This window comes from Euprymna scolopes, chromosome 16 (genome assembly GCF_053919585.1).
Source record: "Euprymna scolopes isolate OS-2025 chromosome 16, ASM5391958v1, whole genome shotgun sequence".
Classification (NCBI taxonomy): Eukaryota; Metazoa; Mollusca; class Cephalopoda; order Sepiida; family Sepiolidae; genus Euprymna; species Euprymna scolopes.
The window spans coordinates 106,617,268-106,639,076 of record NC_136497.1 but is presented as its reverse complement, the minus strand read 5'-3'; the positions used below and the strand labels follow the sequence as shown (position 1 = coordinate 106,639,076).

The 21,809-nt window shown below is 31.2% G+C and overlaps 1 protein-coding gene across 2 annotated transcripts in view; it reads left to right on the top strand.

Annotated features, from left to right (window-relative positions):
• Positions 1-21,809, top strand: part of LOC145296039 (diacylglycerol kinase theta-like) — a 1,210,689-nt gene that overhangs the window by 920,153 nt on the left and 268,727 nt on the right. For both annotated transcript variants that reach the window (XM_080142083.1, XM_080142084.1), the window contains 3 exons: positions 5,765-5,837; positions 7,239-7,377; positions 8,419-8,509. In XM_080142083.1, coding sequence (XP_079998209.1) covers positions 5,765-5,837; positions 7,239-7,377; positions 8,419-8,509 — 303 coding nt within the window. The remainder of the gene's footprint in view (positions 1-5,764; positions 5,838-7,238; positions 7,378-8,418; positions 8,510-21,809) is intronic.

The window sequence follows — 21,809 nt, the reverse complement described above, 5'->3', positions numbered from 1 at the left end:
ACTCATTCAAAAAAACATACACACATTATTATTATTACTCATTCAAAAAAGACATACACACATTATTATTATTATTACTAATTCAAAAAAACATGCATATATTATTATTATTACTAATTCAAAAAAAGACACACATTATTATTATTACTAATTCAAAAAAGACATACACACATTATTATTATTACTAATTCAAAAAGACATACACACATTATTATTATTACTCATTCAAAAAAGACATACACACATTATTATTATTACTAATTCAAAAAAGACATACACACATTATTATTATTACTAATTCAAAAAAGACATACACACATTATTATTATTACTCATTCAAAAAAGACATACACACATTATTATTATTAATAATTCAAAAAAGACATACACACATTATTATTATTACTCATTCAAAAAAGACATACACACATTATTATTATTACTCATTCAAAAAAGACATACACACATTATTATTATTACTAATTCAAAAAAGACATACACACATTATTATTATTACTCATTCAAAAAAGACATACACACATTATTATTATTACTCATTCAAAAAAGACATACACACATTATTATTATTACTCATTCAAAAAAGACATACACACATTATTATTATTACTCATTCAAAAAAGACATACACACATTATTATTATTACTCATTCAAAAAGACATACACACATTATTATTATTACTAATTCAAAAAAGACATACACACATTATTATTATTACTCAATCAAAAAAGGCATACACACATTATTATTATTACTCATTCAAAAAAGACATACACCCATTATTATTATTACTTATTCAAAAAAGACATACACACATTATTATTATTACTAAGTCAAAAAAGACATACACACATGATTATTATTACTAATTAAAAAAAGACATACACACATTATTATTATTACTAATTCAAAAAAGACATACACACATTATTATTATTACTAATTCAAAAAAGATATACACACATTTTTATTATTCCTCATTCAAAAAAGACATACACACATTATTATTATTACTCATTCAAAAAAGACATACACACATTATTATTATTACTAATTCAAAAAAGACATACACACATTATTATTATTACTAATTCAAAAAAGGCATACACACATTATTATTATTACTAATTCAAAAAAGACATACACACATTATTATTATTACTAATTCAAAAAAGACGTACACACATTATTATTATTACTAATTCAAAAAAGACACACACATTATTATTATTACTAATTCAAAAAAGACGTACACACATTATTCTTATTACTAATTCCAAAAGGACACACAGATTTTTATTATTACTAATTGTAAAAAGACATACACACATTATTATTATTACTAATTCAAAAAAGACATGCATACAATATTCTTATTACTCATTTAAAAAAGACATACACACATTATTATTATTACTCATTCAAAAAAGACATACACACATCACCACTACCTGTTTTTAGATTATTACTCCCGGTCTTTAGATTACTATTAGCAAGGGGTACCCGGCGTTGCCCGGGTGTTTTTCGTGGTATGTGAAAAAACTCCGAAAATGTGAAAATTACCATTACCTGCATTTAGATTACCATTACCTGCGTTTAGATTACCATTACCTGTGTTTAGATTACCACTACCTGTGTTTAGATGACCACTACCTGGGTTTAGATGACCACTACCTGTGTTTAGATTACCACTACCTGTGTTTAGATTACCACTACCTGTGTTTAGATCACCACTACCTGTGTTTAGATAACCACTACCTGTTTTTAGATTACCACTACCTGTTTTTAGATGACCACTACCTGTGTTTAGATGACCACTACCTGTGCTTAGATGACCACTACCTGTGCGTAGATGACTACTACCTATGTTTAGATGACCACTACCTGTGTTTAGATGACCACTACCTGTTTTTAGATTACCACTACCTGTTTTTAGATGACCACTACCTGTGATTAGATTACCACTACCTGTTTTTAGATTACCACTACCTGTTTTTAGATGACAACTACCTGTGTTTAGATTACCACTACCTGTTTTTAGATGACCATTACCTGTTTTTAGATTACCACAACCTGTTTTTAGATGACCACCACCTGATTTTAGATTACCACTACCTGTTTTTAGATGACCACTACCTGTGTTTAGATTACCACTACCTGTTTTTAGATCACCACTACCTGTTTTTAGATCACCACTACCTGTTTTTAGATGACCACTACCTGTGTTTAGATTACCACTACCTGTTTTTAGATTACCACTACCTGTTTTTAGATGACCACTACCTGTGTTTAGATGACCACTACCTGTTTCCAGATTACCACTACCTGTTTTTAGATGACCACTACCTGTGTTTAGATTACCACTACCTGTTTTTAGATGACCACTACCTGTTTTTAGATTACCACTACCTGTGTTTAGATTACCACTACCTGTTTTTAGATTACCACTACCTGTTTTTAGATTACCACTACCTGTGTTTAGATGACCACTACCTGTTTTTAGATGACCACTACCTGTGTTTAGATTACCACTACCTGTTTTTAGATTACCACTACCTGTTTTTAGATGACCACTACCTGTGTTTAAATTACCACTACCTGTTTTTAGATTACCACTACCTGTTTTTAGATGACCACTACCTGTTTTTAGATGACCACAACCTGTTTTTGATTACCACTACATGTTTTTAGATGACCACTACCTGTGTTTAGATTACCACTACCTGTTTTTGATTACCACTACCTTTTTTTAGATTACCACTACCTGTTTTTAGATGACCACTACCTGTGTTTTGATTACCACTACCTGTTTTTAGATGACCACTACCTGTGTTTAGATTACCACTACCTGTTTTTAGATGACCACTACCTGTGTTTAGATTACCACTACCTGTTTTTGATTACCACTACCTGTTTTTAGATTACCACTACCTGTTTTTAGATGACCACTACCTGTGTTTTGATTACCATTACCTGTTTTTAGATGACCACTACCTGTGTTTTGATTACCACTACCTGTTTTTAGATGACCACTACCTGTGTTTAGATTACCACTACCTGTTTTTAGATGACCACTACCTGTTTTTAGATGACCACTACCTGTTTTTAGATGACCACTACCTGTTTTTAGATTACCACTACCTGTTTTTAGATGACCACTACCTGTGTTTAGATTACCACTACCTGTTTTTAGATGACCACTACCTGTGTTTAGATTACCACTACCTGTTTTTAGATTACCACTACCTGTTTTTAGATTACCACTACCTGTTTTTAGATGACCACTACCTGTATTTAAATTACCACTACCTGTTTTTAGATTACCACTACCTGTTTTTAGATGACCACTACCTGTGTTTAGATTACCACTACCTGTTTTTAGATTACCACTACCTGTTTTTAGATGACCACTACCTATGTTTAGATTACCACTACCTGTTTTTAGATTACCACTACCTGTTTTTAGATGACCACTACCTGTGTTTAGATTACCACTACCTGTTTTTAGATTACCACTACCTGTTTTTAGATTACCACTACCTGTTTTTAGATGACCACTACCTGTATTTAAATTACCACTACCTGTTTTTAGATTACCACTACCTGTTTTTAGATGACCACTACCTGTGTTTAGATTACCACTACCTGTTTTTAGATTACCACTACCTGTTTTTAGATGACCACTACCTGTATTTAGATTACCACTACCTGTTTTTAGATTACCACTACCTGTTTTTAGATGACCACTACCTGTGTTTAGATTACCACTACCTGTTTTTAGATGACCACTACCTGTTTTTAGATTACCACTACCTGTTTTTAGATGACCACTACCTGTTTTTAGATTACCACTACCTGTTTTTAGATTACCACTACCTGTTTTTAGATGACCACTACCTGTGTTTAGATTACCACTACCTGTTTTTAGATGACCACTACCTGTTTTTGGATTACTACTACCTGTTTTTAGATGACCACTACCTGTGTTTAGATAACCACTACCTGTTTTTAGATGACCACTACCTGTGTTTAGATTACCACTACCTGTTTTTAGATCACCACTACCTGTTTTTAGATCACCACTACCTGTTTTTAGATGACCACTACCTGTTTTTAGATTACCACTACCTGTTTTTAGATGACCACTACCTGTGTTTAGATTACCACTACCTGTTTTTAGATCACCACTACCTGTTTTTAGATCACCACTACCTGTTTTTAGATGACCACTACCTATGTTTAGATTACCACTACCTGTTTTTAGATTACCACTACCTGTTTTTAGATGACCACTACCTGTGTTTAGATTACCACTACCTGTTTTTAGATTACCACTACCTGTTTTTAGATTACCACTACCTGTTTTTAGATGACCACTACCTGTATTTAGATTACCACTACCTGTTTTTAGATTACCACTACCTGTTTTTAGATGACCACTACCTGTGTTTAGATTACCACTACCTGTTTTTAGATTACCACTACCTGTTTTTAGATGACCACTACCTGTATTTAGATTACCACTACCTGTTTTTAGATTACCACTACCTGGTTTTAGATGACCACTACCTGTGTTTAGATTACCACTACCTGTTTTTAGATGACCACTACCTGTTTTTAGATTACCACTACCTGTTTTTAGATGACCACTACCTGTTTTTAGATTACCACTACCTGTTTTTAGATGACCACTACCTGTGTTTAGATTACCACTACCTGTGTTTAGATGACCACTACCTGTTTTTGGATTACCACTACCTGTTTTTAGATGACCACTTCCTGTATTTGGATTACTACTACCTGTTTTTAGATGACCACTACCTGTGTTTAGATTACCACTACCTGTTTTTAGATTACTACTACCTGTTTTTAGATGACCACTACCTGTGTTTAGATCACCACTACCTGTTGTTAGATTACCACTACCTGTGTTTAGATGACCACTAACTGTGTTTAGATGACCACTACCTGTGTTTAGATGACCACTACCTGTGTTTAGATGACCACTACCTGTGTTTAGATGACCACTACCTGTTTTTAGATGACCACTACCTGTGTTTAGATTACCACTACCTGTTTTTAGATGACCACTACCTGTTTTTGGATTACTACCACCTGTTTTTAGATGACCACTACCTGTGTTTAGATTACCACTACCTGTTTTTAGATGACCACTACCTGTTTTTAGATGACCACTACCTGTTTTTGGATTACTACTACCTGTTTTTAGATTACCACTACCTGTGTTTAGATGACCACTACCTGTGTTTAGATTACCACTACCTGTGTTTAGATTACCACTACCTGTGTTTAGATGACCACTACCTGTTTTTAGATTACCACTACCTGTGTTTAGATTACCACTACCTGTGTTTAGATGACCACTACCTGTGTTTAGATTACCACTACCGGTTTTGAGATTACCACTACCTGTGTTTAGATGGCCACTACCTGTATTTAGATGACCACTACCTGTGTTTAGATGATCACTACCTGTGTTTAGATGACCACTACATGTGTTTAGATGACCACTACCTGTGTTTAGATGACCACTACCTGTGCTTAGATGACCACTACCTGTGTTTAGATGACCACTACCTGTGTTTAGATTACCACTACCTATAGATGAGTTTCTTTGGTTCAGTAAAGATTTCTGTGTATAGGCTGGACTAATTTATATTTCTAGATCTAGGATTTAAAGAATTGATTTGTGATCTTTTTGAATGCTTTTCTTTTTCTTGCAGGAGGCAGCCCTTAAAACATTCCACATATCTGATGATCCCAAAAATTACTTTGTAACTGAGGCCTCAGAGTATGGTGAGTGAAGACATTCTAAAGGGAAATTAAAGACATTAAAGTCTATTCAGATTGTCTCTTCTTATTTTAATAGGATGCATGAAAAAGACATTATATGAAAATATATTCAAAGGATAAATATTTGACAACATCTATACTATAAACAGGAACAAATGCAAAAAAAAATTACAAAGTACAAAAGAATGAACACACAATTATGTATAATTCATTTTGATAATTCTGTTTCATTTATGAAACATTGTTGTGAAAAGCATATATTTGACAGAGTTCAAGCAGATATACACAAAGTTTGAAATAGTGATAGGAAAAAAGTAAAAAACGTGCAACAGCTTTTTAAATTTACACATACATAATGTCACAAGTGAAAAATCTCATTTAAGGTTGCAGAAAATAAACTAAAATAACTTTATATCTTGTCTTCATTTGTTTAATTTGTATTTCGATCTAATAAGTGAATAATGAATTTCATTAAAATAAAAAGTATGTATTTTTATTTTTTTACCAGCTGTACATACCCAGCATTGCCCGGAAGCATTTTACTTTCAGTTTTGTTTCACTTTTTTTTTTTCACTACTAAATTATGATTTGTAAAGTTAAATTTAATTATTAATGTATTGTTAGTCATTAACTAATGTTATTAGATTATAACTAATTTTGTTAAAGTAATGTTTCAATTTCTATGTATAAAATTATTGAATATAAATAGCTTCCAAACTCTCAATCATGCGGATTTGCTGAAAAGTTTCAAGTCAGTTTTAATGGCTTTTTATATAATTTTTAATTCAAATTTTAAAGAATTACAAAGCATTCCATTAATTTTTTTTTTTTTAACTATTAACAAAAGATTAAAATGGCTTACTTGATTATAAAGAAACCTCAAATGAATTACGCTGTATTTAATTTTGCAATTAAATTAGTTTTCATATAAATTTTTTTAAAGTTAATTTATTTTATACTATTACATTTCTGATTCTAATAGGTATTGGATTAATAGTAAATAAAATAATTTGCATCTTATTTAGTAGAAATACCAAAGACGTAGTCTCATATTTTTTTTAATATAGATAAAAATACATAAAATATGGCATCAGTTTGATTTGGTTTATTTAAATAAATATTGTAAGCAAACAATATTCATAAAACCTTCAAAATAGTTGCAGAATTTTTTTTTTAAATACTGCAAAAGAAAAAGTAACTGTTTTGCTTTGATTATCTCTTTCTATGATGACTATCCATTATTAAATAATTTATTTTTTATTATTAATTTTCAAGTTTATATTAGTTTATTTTAAAACTGATGTATCCTTATTGTATAAACATTTAGTTTTTTTTTTTTTATCATCAATCTTTTTATTTGAGGAACTTTTAGTAATATATGAAGAATCATGTATTGTTTCCTAGGTGAGAAAGAACTGGATGAGAATAGCCCATTTAGACTTCAGCTCCGAAATCCAGACGGAAAGCGACCGTCCATATTTCTCCGTTATAAAGACAAAGACCCGGACAAGGGATACATTAAAGTCTACTCAGGAGGTTTAAAGTAAGTACTAATATTTCTTTTTAGGCTCTTCAGAAAATGATTGCAGTTTTCACCACTAAGAATTCCAAATCTATTAAGTAGAGTAGGATCCAGGTTTAATCATCAGAAACATCATTTAGAATTGCTTTATCATTTTTTTTCTTGTGTTATTTATAGTTGTTTTCAAAGTGTCATTCCCATGGAAGTTTAATACCATAAAAAGAAGTATGCTTGCCTTTTTCTGATGTCTCTTTTATTAAAAAAAAAAATAAAAAGTGCTTTAGAAAAAAATCTAAAAAGTCAAGTTTATTTTAATTATATTATTTAAATACTAATGGGTTTTGTTTTAATTCAATTTAATTATAATATTTATTTTTAATGGATTTTCTTTGAATAAATTTTAGCATAATATTTGTGATGGGTTCTATATGCTGATTTTCTATAAATGCACTTTTTATCAGTTAAAAGATTGTTTACACATTCTTAAAAGTATTGCCGTTTTCATTGTGTTTAGTAGGGAAATTCTGAACTTATAATTGTATGATTCTTCAAATGTTCTGTTCAAAAATATAAAGGCGCCTCTTTCCATCCAAATCACTGAATTCATATTTCTTTAAAGCAGACTACAGAAGTAAAGTTAAATAAACATTTGAAAAATTTAGTTCATGTAATCATTTAAATAATGGGCTACTAGATTGTGCAATAGCTTCAAATGTAAGCCTATGGAATGGGGTAAGGTGAGTTTGAATCCAGTTGGATCTATCTTAATTGGTAAAAATAGTAACTTGTGTTCAATGAATTGTGTGTAATTGGAAAATTAATTTAAACAAATGAAATGAAAGTAATAAGCATGTACTTAATTGTTTATTTTTGAAAGTCATGCAGTTAGTATGGTTATGCAGTTGACTGTGTTATGAACCTCACTTGTGTTCTGATTTAGTCATACATTGCGCAGTATATATATATATATATATGAGAGAGAGAGAGAGAAATTCTAAAAAAAAATGCATGTAAAACGTGTGTGATCAAAATAAATGTCCAGAAATATTCCTCTTATTGCAGAGTCTCTGTAGGAAGCAAGTTTGTTCCGATAAACAAGGACACAACAACAGATATGGTGATAAGAACAGCACTTAGAAAATTTGGCTTAGAAGTAAGTACCGCAACTTAACAATCTTTAAAATATTATGTGTTCTATTTCTCAAGAATAAAGCATTTGTCTTTTATGAAAGTTGAGCAAGCTTTAGCTTGTTCAAATTTTGTTCATCTCATGTACATTTGCACTTATATCCATTACACATTTTAATTAGAGTGATTTAAAAAAGAAAATAATAACAAAATTTTATTTTTATTTTATTTGAGAATAAAAAAACTACATGAATTACAAAGTTTGGACTATATTAGATACATGCTTATTTATAATAACAATGATAATAAAAAAAAAACTTTTATGATCAATTTAGGATAATTTTATTTTTAATATGTACATTTATTGGTCTTGAGTTTATTTTGAAGATAATTTATTTCATAACACTATCAACATTTTCTTTGTTTGTACTCTTTGAATGCTATAATGTAAATATGAACATACAATTGCTAGAATTTCATGCTAAAGTACAGTACATCCACTCCCATCAAAGAAGGAAGGAATGCTTATATTATCAGAATTAACAAACATGTACTACCTCAGCCCCCCTCCAAAAGAGGAGGTAATGTCTGGAAGGATGGTCATATGAAAACAGACCAGAACATTACCTCACTTCCCCCTTGAGATTTTAAAAGGTAGTATATTAATCCAAAATGGCATTGCAAAATGAATTGAGCATAAAACATAATAAAATTAATAAAAGCAATAGTATAGTTTTGGCCTCATACCAAATCTCCCTTCATTTTAAAAAAATAATGGCGTTCCAGTTGAAAATCTCCATTAAGATTAATATATGTTTATGGAATACTAGTTGAAAATTTCCTTTTGTAATAAATTTTTAAAATTTTATGGCATTATGAGTTAAAAATCTATTTGTAACAAAATTTTAAAAAGTATATTGCATACCAGTTGAAAATATCCATTCATAATAGATTTTAATAAGTTTATGGCATACAAGCTGAAAATCTCAATTCATAATAAATTTTTTAAAGTTTATTACAAACCAGTTGAAAATCTCCATTTGTAAAATTTTTTAAAAGTTTGTAGCATACTAGTTGGAAATCTCACTATGTAATAAATTTTAAAAAGTTTATGGCATACCTGTTAAAATTTCCATTCATAATAAATTTTAAAGGTTTATGGCATACCTGTTAAAATTTCCATTCATAATAAATTTTAAAATGTTTATGGCATACCTGTTATAATTTCCATTCATAATAAATTTTAAAAAGTTTATGGCATACCTGTTATAATTTCCATTCATAATAAATTTTAAAAAGTTTATGGCATACCTGTTAAAATTTCCATTCATAATAAATTTTAAAAAGTTTATGGCATACCTGTTAAAATTTCCATTCATAATAAATTTTAAAATGTTTATGGCATACCTGTTAAAATTTCCATTCATAATAAATTTTAAAATGTTTATGGCATACCTGTTAAAATTTTCATTCATAATAAATTTTAAAAAGTTTATGGCATACCTGTTAAAATTTCCATTCAAAATAAATTTAAAAATGTTTATGGCATACCTGTTAAAATTTCCATTCATAATAAATTTTAAAAAGTTTATGGCATACCTGTTAAAATTTCCATTCATAATAAATTTTAAAATGTTTATGGCATACCTGTTAAAATTTCCATTCATAATAAATTTTAAAAAGTTTATGGCATACCTGTTAAAATTTCCATTCATAATAAATTTTAAAAAGTTTATGGCATACCTGTTAAAATTTCCATTCATAATAAATTTAAAAATGTTTATGGCATACCTGTTAAAATTTTCATTCATAATAAATTTTAAAATGTTTATGGCATACCTGTTAAAATTTTCATTCATAATAAATTTTAAAATGTTTATGGCATACCTGTTAAAATTTCCATTCATAATAAATTTTAAAACGTTTATGGTATGCCTGTTAAAATTTTCATTCATAATAAATTTAAAAATGTTTATGGCATACCTGTTAAAATTTCCATTCATAATAAATTTTAAAATGTTTATGGCATGCCTGTTAAAATTTTCATTCATAATAAATTTTAAAATGTTTATGGCATACCTGTTAAAATTTCCATTCATAATAAATTTTAAAATGTTTATGGCATACTAGTTGAAAATCTCTATTCAGCTTGAATTTTAAAATGTTCATGGAATACCAGTTAAACATTCTCTTCATAATAAATTTTAAAATGTTCATGGAATACCAGTTAAACATTCTCTTCATAATAAATTTTAAAATGTTCATGGAATACCAATTAAACATTCTCTTCATAATAAATTTTAAAAAGTTCATGGCATACCAGTTAGAAACATTCGTCTTCTTCTTCTTCTTCTTCTATATAAATAAAACAGTACATTTATGTGTGTGTGTAAATATCTAACAGGTAAACTCTTAAACTACTGATCACATAACACTGAAATTCTCAGGAAATAATATTTATGCAACAGGGATGGTTTATAGCGAGTAATATGTTTACATGCATAGGTATTGCGTAGAGACATCGGAAAATTTTCTATGCAATATGTTCATTCCCCGTAGCTGACATTTTTGTTTTATACACATGCACCAGATACGCTTTATTCCTTCAAATTGTTTACTATTAAACTTAATACATAAAACAAGACCTCGGAAAATGTTCTATGCAATTCATCCCCCGTAGCTGACATTTTTGTTTTATACACATGCATCAGATACGCTTTATTCCTTCAAATTGTTTACTATTAAACTTAATACATAAAACAAGACCTCGGAAAATGTTCTATGCAATTCATCCCCCGTAGCTGACATTTTTGTTTTATACACATGCACCAGATACGCTTTATTCCTTCAAATTGTTTACTATTAAACTTAATACATAAAACAAGACCTCGGAAAATGTTCTATGCAATTCATCCCCCGTAGCTGACATTTTTGTTTTATACACATGCATCAGATACGCTTTATTCCTTCAAATTGTTTACTATTAAACTTAATACATAAAACAAGACCTCGGAAAATGTTCTATGCAATTCATCCCCCGTAGCTGACATTTTTGTTTTATACACATGCATCAGATTCGCTTTATTCCTTCAAATTGTTTACTATTAAACTTAATACATAAAACAAGACCTCGGAAAATGTTCTATGCAATTCATCCCCCGTAGCTGACATTTTTGTTTTATACACATGCATCAGATACGCTTTATTCCTTCAAATTGTTTACTATTAAACTTAATACATAAAACAAGACCTCGGAAAATGTTCTATGCAATTCATTCCCCGTAGCTGACATTTTTGTTTTATACACATGCATCAGATACGCTTTATTCCTTCAAATTGTTTACTATTAAACTTAATACATAAAACAAGACCTCGGAAAATGTTCTATGCAATTCATCCCCCGTAGCTGACATTTTTGTTTTATACACATGCACCAGATACGCTTTATTCCTTCAAGTTGTTTACTATTAAACTTAATACATAAAACAAGACCTCGGAAAATGTTCTATGCAATTCATCCCCCGTAGCTGACATTTTTGTTTTATACACATGCATCAGATACGCTTTATTCCTTCAAATTGTTTACTATTAAACTTAATACATAAAACAAGACCTCGGAAAATGTTCTATGCAATTCATCCCCCGTAGCTGACATTTTTGTTTTATACACATGCATCAGATTCGCTTTATTCCTTCAAATTGTTTACTATTAAACTTAATACATAAAACAAGACCTCGGAAAATGTTCTATGCAATTCATCCCCCGTAGCTGACATTTTTGTTTTATACACATGCATCAGATACGCTTTATTCCTTCAAATTGTTTACTATTAAACTTAATACATAAAACAAGACCTCGGAAAATGTTCTATGCAATTCATCCCCCGTAGCTGACATTTTTGTTTTATACACATGCACCAGATACGCTTTATTCCTTCAAATTGTTTACTATTAAACTTAATACATAAAACAAGACCTCGGAAAATGTTCTATGCAATTCATCCCCCGTAGCTGACATTTTTGTTTTATACACATGCATCAGATTCGCTTTATTCCTTCAAATTGTTTACTATTAAACTTAATACATAAAACAAGACCTCGGAAAATGTTCTATGCAATTCATTCCCCATAGCCGACATTTTTGTTTTATACACATGCATCAGATTCGCTTTATTCCTTCAAATTGTTTACTATTAAACTTAATACATAAAACAAGACCTCGGAAAATGGTCTATGCAATTCATCCCCCGTAGCTGACATTTTTGTTTTATACACATGCATCAGATACGCTTTATTCCTTCAAATTGTTTACTATTAAACTTAATACATAAAACAAGATCTCGGAAAATGTTCTATGCAATTCATCCCCCGTAGCTGACATTTTTGTTTTATACACATGCATCAGATACGCTTTATTCCTTCAAATTGTTTACTATTAAACTTAATACATAAAACAAGACCTCGGAAAATGTTCTATGCAATTCATCCCCCGTAGCTGACATTTTTGTTTTATACACATGCATCAGATTCGCTTTATTCCTTCAAATTGTTTACTATTAAACTTAATACATAAAACAAGACCTCGGAAAATGTTCTATGCAATTCATCCCCCGTAGCTGACATTTTTGTTTTATACACATGCATCAGATTCGCTTTATTCCTTCAAATTGTTTACTATTAAACTTAATACATAAAACAAGACCTCGGAAAATGTTCTATGCAATTCATTCCCCGTAGCTGACATTTTTGTTTTATACACATGCATCAGATTCACTTTATTCCTTCAAGTTGTTTACTATTAAACTTAATACATAAAACAAGACCTCGGAAAATGTTCTATGCAATTCATTCCCCGTAGCTGACATTTTTGTTTTATACACATGCATCAGATTCACTTTATTCCTTCAAGTTGTTTACTATTAAACTTAATACATAAAACAAGACCTCGGAAAATGTTCTATGCAATTCATCCCCCGTAGCTGACATTTTTGTTTTATACACATGCATCAGATTCGCTTTATTCCTTCAAATTGTTTACTATTAAACTTAATACATAAAACAAGACCTCGGAAAATGTTCTATGCAATTCATCCCCCGTAGCTGACATTTTTGTTTTATACACATGCATCAGATTCGCTTTATTCCTTCAAATTGTTTACTATTAAACTTAATACATAAAACAAGACCTCGGAAAATGTTCTATGCAATTCATCCCCCGTAGCTGACATTTTTGTTTTATACACATGCATCAGATTCGCTTTATTCCTTCAAATTGTTTACTATTAAACTTAATACATAAAACAAGACCTCGGAAAATGTTCTATGCAATTCATTCCCCGTAGCTGACATTTTTGTTTTATACACATGCATCAGATTCACTTTATTCCTTCAAGTTGTTTACTATTAAACTTAATACATAAAACAAGACCTCGGAAAATGTTCTATGCAATTCATTCCCCGTAGCTGACATTTTTGTTTTATACACATGCATCAGATTCACTTTATTCCTTCAAGTTGTTTACTATTAAACTTAATACATAAAACAAGACCTCGGAAAATGTTCTATGCAATTCATCCCCCGTAGCTGACATTTTTGTTTTATACACATGCATCAGATACGCTTTATTCCTTCAAATTGTTTACTATTAAACTTAATACATAAAACAAGACCTCGGAAAATGTTCTATGCAATTCATCCCCCGTAGCTGACATTTTTGTTTTATACACATGCATCAGATTCGCTTTATTCCTTCAAATTGTTTACTATTAAACTTAATACATAAAACAAGACCTCGGAAAATGTTCTATGCAATTCATCCCCCGTAGCTGACATTTTTGTTTTATACACATGCATCAGATTCGCTTTATTCCTTCAAATTGTTTACTATTAAACTTAATACATAAAACAAGACCTCGGAAAATGTTCTATGCAATTCATTCCCCGTAGCTGACATTTTTGTTTTATACACATGCATCAGATTCACTTTATTCCTTCAAGTTGTTTACTATTAAACTTAATACATAAAACAAGACCTCGGAAAATGTTCTATGCAATTCATTCCCCGTAGCTGACATTTTTGTTTTATACACATGCATCAGATTCACTTTATTCCTTCAAGTTGTTTACTATTAAACTTAATACATAAAACAAGACCTCGGAAAATGTTCTATGCAATTCATCCCCCGTAGCTGACATTTTTGTTTTATACACATGCATCAGATTCGCTTTATTCCTTCAAATTGTTTACTATTAAACTTAATACATAAAACAAGACCTCGGAAAATGTTCTATGCAATTCATTCCCCGTAGCTGACATTTTTGTTTTATACACATGCATCAGATTCGCTTTATTCCTTCAAATTGTTTACTATTAAACTTAATACATAAAACAAGACCTCGGAAAATGTTCTATGCAATTCATTCCCCATAGCCGACATTTTTGTTTTATACACATGCATCAGATTCGCTTTATTCCTTCAAATTGTTTACTATTAAACTTAATACATAAAACAAGATCATGCTGGAATGTTAGATATTTTGATTTCAATTTTACCTGATGTCACAAACTCAATTTTTGGTACTCTTGCAGAATTTGACCCAAGTTCTTGGGAATTTCCGTCAAGTATGGATCGCGCGCTATGAACGATCATCGATTTAAGCCTAGCATTGTTCAAATGTTGAAACGTTAAATCAACATTTTTTATGTAATGTTTTTATTATTTTCTGGGTGATTTTAGGGGGTATTTTTCTGTTTATTAATTTTTTTAATTCAATAGCGATGCGCTTTTCGTTTCAGTAATTATTTGTGTTTACAATTCTTGCACCTCATTTGTTTTGATAGCAGTTTATTCTCCTGACTGGTGCTACCAGATCAGGTTTTCTACTAGTTTCCTGAGACGAAATGCACCTACATTGATTTCCTGTTTTTGTTTTCTATTCTCTTTTGTAAAACTTAAATATGTTCTGCAAAAACAACCCTCCCACACACACTTCCTTACTGGCTTCCTAAATTAAAACAGTCTAGTCAATAATACTACAACCTTTTTCCTTTGCAAAACTCAGTTATTTTCTGCAAGGCCGAGAATGAAAACAACAGTCCACCAAGAACATTACACTCATGATTATGAAAGGAAATAATAAAAACAATCAAACTAAAATCCCAGAATGTTTATTTGAAGAACTAAACCAGATTTCACTCGACCCCCGTCGACGGGGCATCAGAATATGCTGACTGCCCCCCCTGTAGAGAGTAGAAGTCTCTCAATGGAGTTACCTGTTGGCTGTAGGTAGCAACCCGTAATGTCTTGGGATGGGATCCTGGTGGTTGAACAGTCCATGACTAGGGAAAAAAAGTTGCAACACACCACTTCTGCCTTTACCTTGACTAGACGGGAGGTTGGAGAGGCCCGATCCGATCAATCAGCTAATTATGCCAAGCCCTAACACTTGCATTGGCAAATGTTAAATAAAAAAAATAAAAAAATGAAGCCTAAAGATAATACAATATCTTACTCTTACTACAAACACAGGCAAACCAAATAAGTGTTAGAAGGCGGTGGCAAGGGTCAATCAATTGCTGAGATAAAACCACACAACTGTTCTCTACCCGATGTTTCTATTAAACTGGGAAAATGAAACTAAAGGAGGAATCAGGAAGAGATGGCACAAACTCAACCGATTGAGTATATATTTTTTGTATTCTTGGGATGAAAAGGCGAATGGCTTTCCCCCTAACATCTCCCACATTTGTGCTCCAAGGAGGGTGGGGAGCAAGAAAGAAAAATTAATCAACTATACATGAGTCTAATTACTAAAAAAACCAGAAAAATCAAAAGAACTCATTCTGACGTTTCAGATGTCACCAGCTCAGACAGTGAGCAAGAACCCAATCTTGAACATATTGATAAAGAAAACTTCCCAAGATTCATAGTTATTGAAAACTTGGAAGGAAAAAGGCCAGCGATCTATCTCCATTTCTAATTGAAAAGATATTAATTCAAAATAGCAATCCTAAAACAGTTAAAAAAAAAATGAAAAATGACAACCTACTTGTTATGATAGACAATTACAAAGATGCAAAAAATCTCCTCGGAATGGAAAAATTCCATATTTATAAATGCAAGACTTTTGCCCACGAAAGGTTCAACACTTCAAAAGGCATCATAAGAAGCCATGAACTAACCTTAGCTGCAACAGAAGAAATCAAAAATGCTCTAAGAAAGCAGGAAGTAATTAACCATGTCTGAATCAATATAAAAAGGAACGGTCAATCCATACCTACAACGACGTATATACTAACATTTAATACTCCTAAAATTCCAAAATAATTCAAAATTGGATATACAATTGAAAAAGTGAAACTATATATACCAGCCCCTCTGAGATGTTTTAAGTGCCAAAAATATGGGCACCATAGAGAAATTTGTAGAGGGCACAAAACATGTGGAAAATGTGGTCTAAAAGAAGCCAATCACACAGAAAATGAATGTCCCAATGAAACTAAATGCCCAAATTGCCTGGAAAACCATCCAGCATACTCTAAAATATGTAAACTCTTCAAAAAGGAAAAAGAAATTTTGGAAGTAAAATACAAAGAAAATATATCCTTCCCTGAAGCAAGGAAAGTGATAGATTCCTACCAAAAAGTAAACACCTATGCAAACATCACACAAAATTATAGCCAAACTAACCAAACCAATTACCAAGAGTTACTCAATAAACTAGTTTTTGAACTCAAAAATCTAATTGAAACTTTAAAAACAAACCAAAATGAAACTAACAAGAAACAAATACCAGTATCCTTGGAAACTCAATTAAGTGACCAAAACCAAAAACAAGCCCCTAAGAGCAAAATAGAATCCGATCAACAAAAACTACAAATAAACCGACATGAAAGATCCAAGTCACAAACAAGACAAAAGCAGACATTACACAATATCAAGAAAGATGGAAACAGAACAGGGAAACACAAAACCTTTTCCAAAAACCAAAATAAACAAAAAATAGAAACAGTAGTAATTGAAAATGAAAATAAATTTGAATTGATCGAGAGCCGGGAGGGACACATAAGACAGAGCAAATCAAAAAGCCCCAAACCAAAATATAAAAAAAATCTCAAGGTAAAGAAACAGCAACCCTACTAAACACGTACGACCTATGATAACCAAAAAATTACTAGCAAGAAAGAAATGGTAGATTATCTTGCTGAAACTTTTGCAAAAAAACTCCTCCTTCAAAAACTCTAACTAAAAATTCCAAATTATTAAGGAAAAAGCAGAAAAGGAAAAACTCCAGTTTCAGACAAATAATACAGAAAAATACAACCAGCCATTCTCTAAAAATGAATTGAAAGTATCCCTAAGCAAAGCTCATGACTCAGCTGTTGGCCCTGATCAAATCCACTATCAATTCATAAAATGACTTCCTGATACGTCTACAGATTACCTATTACAAATATTCAATGATATTTGGGAAAGTGGCAACATCCCTGAAATATGGAGGCAGGCCATAGTAATCCCTATACCTAAATCATCAAAGGACTCTACAAATTCCATGAATTACCGACCTATAGCACTCACTAGTTGTATTTCCAAAACAATGGAATGCATGATTAACAGCAGATTAGTATAGTACCTTGAGACAAATAATCTGAGTACAGATTATCAGTCAGGATTTAGGAATGAAAGAAGCCCCATGGATCACCTGATTCAGCTAGAAACTTTCATCAGAGAAGCCTTTATCCAGAAAGAACATCTTACAGCAGTCTTTTTTGATATTGAAAAAGCATATGACTCAGCATGGAGGTATGGCATTATAAAAGATCTACAAGAGCTATGATTAAAAGGCAGAATGCCCATTTTTATCACAAATTTTATAAATGATAGACAATTTAATATACAATTAAGTGATACCCTACCCATCAGTAAAAAACAAGAAATGGGTGTACCACAAGGAAGCATCCTGTCTGTCACACTCTTTAGCATTAAAATAAATAACATTGTTAAAAATATAAATTTAGGAACAGAATGTGGATAATTTCCTGATCTGTTATAGATCAAAATATATTCCAAGAATAGAATGCCATTTACAACTGTGTCTAAACAAAATAAATGAATGGACAACAAAAAATGGGTTTAAATTTTCAAAAGAAAAAATAAAAACCATCCATTTCTGCCAAATCCGGAAAATGCACCATGACCCAATATTGAAACTGGACAATGAAATAATACCTGTAGTTGATCAGTATAAATATTTGGGCATCATCTTTGATAGAAAGCTAATATTCATTCCTCATATTAAATACCTCAAACAAAAATGCAACAAAGCCATCCAAATTTTAAAAGTAGTAGCTCACACAGACTGGGGTGCAGACAAAGACTCAATAATTAAATTATACAGATCCCTTGTCAGATCCAAGTTGGATTATAGATGCTATATCTATGGATCTGCAAGAAAGTCCTACATAAAGGAATTAGACACAATATATCAACAAGGACTAAGATTGGCTGTAGGAGCCTTCCCTCCACCTCCCCAGTGGAAAGCTTATATGTAGAAACAGATGAACCCTCATTGTCAGAAGAGAAAAACTAGGACTACAATATTATACAAAATTGGCTTCATATACAACTAATCCTGCCTATAAATGTGTCTTCCACAGATAATACAAAAACCTCTTTGATAGAAAAGAAAATGCTATAAAACCATTTAGCCAACATATGGAAGAATCCATAAATAAAGCCTAGATAGATATTGCAACAATACACGAATCTGTAAAACTTAAATATCCCCCCTGGCTAAGAAAACAGCCAAAAATGATATCAGACCTAATTAAGTATCCTAAAACAAAAACCAATCCAATCATATATCCAGAAAAATTCCAAATAATTAAAGATGAATATTCCAAACACTCAACAATTTATACAGACGGTTCAAAAGATGGAGATAATGTTGGATGTGCAGCCATACACAATAAAACAATCCTAATCAAAAGATTACCAGACAAAGCATCCATCTACAGTGCTGAAGTATCAGTCATTGGTATGGCACTTGATCTTATAGAATCCTCTAAAGATAAACAATTCATTATCTACTCAGATGCCAAATCAGTACTTGAAACACTGGAAAACAGGAAACTGACTAACCCAATAATCACCAAAACCCTAAATAGATTTGATGATATTCCTAATGATAAAAACATTCTCTTTTGTTGGATACCCAGTCATATCAACATAAACGGTAACAATAGAGCTGACAAAGCAGCAAAAGCAGCACTAAATTTGACCATAACCAAAGATCGTACCGATCTAAAACAAATCATTAACAAATATATTAGAAACACATGGTAAAAGTCATGGAACTCCTGCACTAGAAACAAGCTATAACAAATTAAGGAAGCCATTGGAAAACAGGAACTAAACAAAAGAATGATCAGAAAGGAGGAAGGTATAATAACAAGACTCCGAATAGGTCATACTGCTGAAGAGAGCTGCTCGCCATTCATCAGCCACTGCGTGGTGTTCATGTCGCCAGACAAAATGATGGCCAGCTTCCTTATAATAATTTTTAGAAAAATTAATAAAAATAGTCAGACTTGGCATAAAAGAGGAAAGTGGTAAATTTATTTGCCATTTTTTGATGTGTTACACTCATACTGTTTATAGTGTCCATTGGTCGGGAAGAATGAAACAAAGAAATCCTTCTTGACTGGGTAAATGTTTTTTTTATGTAATGAAGAAAGCAGTTCTTTTTTAGGAAGAATTAAAAAATATAAAAGTCCCTCACTTACTTAGGGGAGAGATAGAAAAGGGTAAAGATAAAAAGTTCATCTGGGTAACAAGTCCATCTCCACGTGGATGAATTAATTGTTGAGCGTGCGCGTGTTTAACATCCACACAGATGCCCTTTTTATAGATCCAGACCGGCTTCAAAACACTATAGTTTCTGCTGATATTTTGGCTTTTGGAAAATCGTTAAAAGAATAATCTTTTTAATTTTCTCATTGGTTGGTTGTGTCACATGATGGTGCTTTCAACTACATCCGCCAAAAATATGTTATTTTTACTTTTGTTGTTTTGAGAAAAGTGTGTGGGCGTATTTGAAATTGTGCTGTTGCTGGACGAACTTATTTTTTTGCAAAATGTGCGGGGAAAATTGAAATGAATAAAGGGTCGTTATTTTTTGCACGCGAGTGTGTGTGTGTATGCAGCAATTGTATATGCCCTGAAATGTTGCTTGTACAATCAATATTTGTAGCGAGTCACTACACCTCTATATAACACACTCCTACCTACTCAAAAAAGAAGCCCCACTCTGCATACCCTGCCAGGAACCATACACAGTAAATCACATATTAACAAGATGCAAAGACTTGAAAACAAACTGACTGAATCTATATAATGAAAAAACTGTAAAGGACATATTCACTCATGTAGACCCAAAACTACCCTTCTCAAATATCTGAAGATAACAGGGTTACTCAACAAAATCTAAAAAAAAAAAAAAAAAATACCTTATTTAGCCATGCAAACATAGACACTGAACAGCAGATACATACATAAAACTTATAACTGTAAATGTATATTAAAAAAAAAAGACTCCAGCATTAAATGACCACATAGGATGATATGTCGTAAAACAAATCAATCAATCAATCAATCTTTCTCTTGAGATTGTCTGCTCTGGTGTTTTCATTTCTCTTTCTAAAATGCATAAATTCATTCCCGTGCTTGACATTATCTTTTTGGCAAGTTTGAAACTAAATTTTTTTTTTTGCAACCGGTTGGGAAGCTTCCTTCCATTTCCTCTACCCTACCCTCTTTGCTGTCGATGGCCGTTCAACAGTCGACCAAAGTAAAGATTTCTAAGGAAATATCCTCATCGCTAGAAAGTTTTTCCACTGGCAATGAACATTCGTAAAAATAAATAAATAAATAAATATAAAAATAATTTTCTTTAAAAAAAATGTTGTACTTGATGAGGAGTGTGGAACCTGCGCAAACGTTTGCATTCCACGATCCACTTCCTAAACGGACATGCACAGAAGGTTTTCAGTGGTCTATTTAGCCATTGAATTATGTCAAGTACAAATTGGAATTAACAGCTAACTTATATCGGACTTATAACTTTTTTCGTGTGCTATTTGATTTCATTTCACAACTACATTTCTTTCATTTTTTTTTTTAATCGTTTTCTGTTTTGACTTTTTTTTCTTTAAGTAAATTTCATTTATTCTTTAAGTAAATTTCATTTATACTTTTATTTTGTGCTTGTTTTTATTTGTTCATTTTAAATTGATCCCATTAATAAAAAATATATATTAAACCTG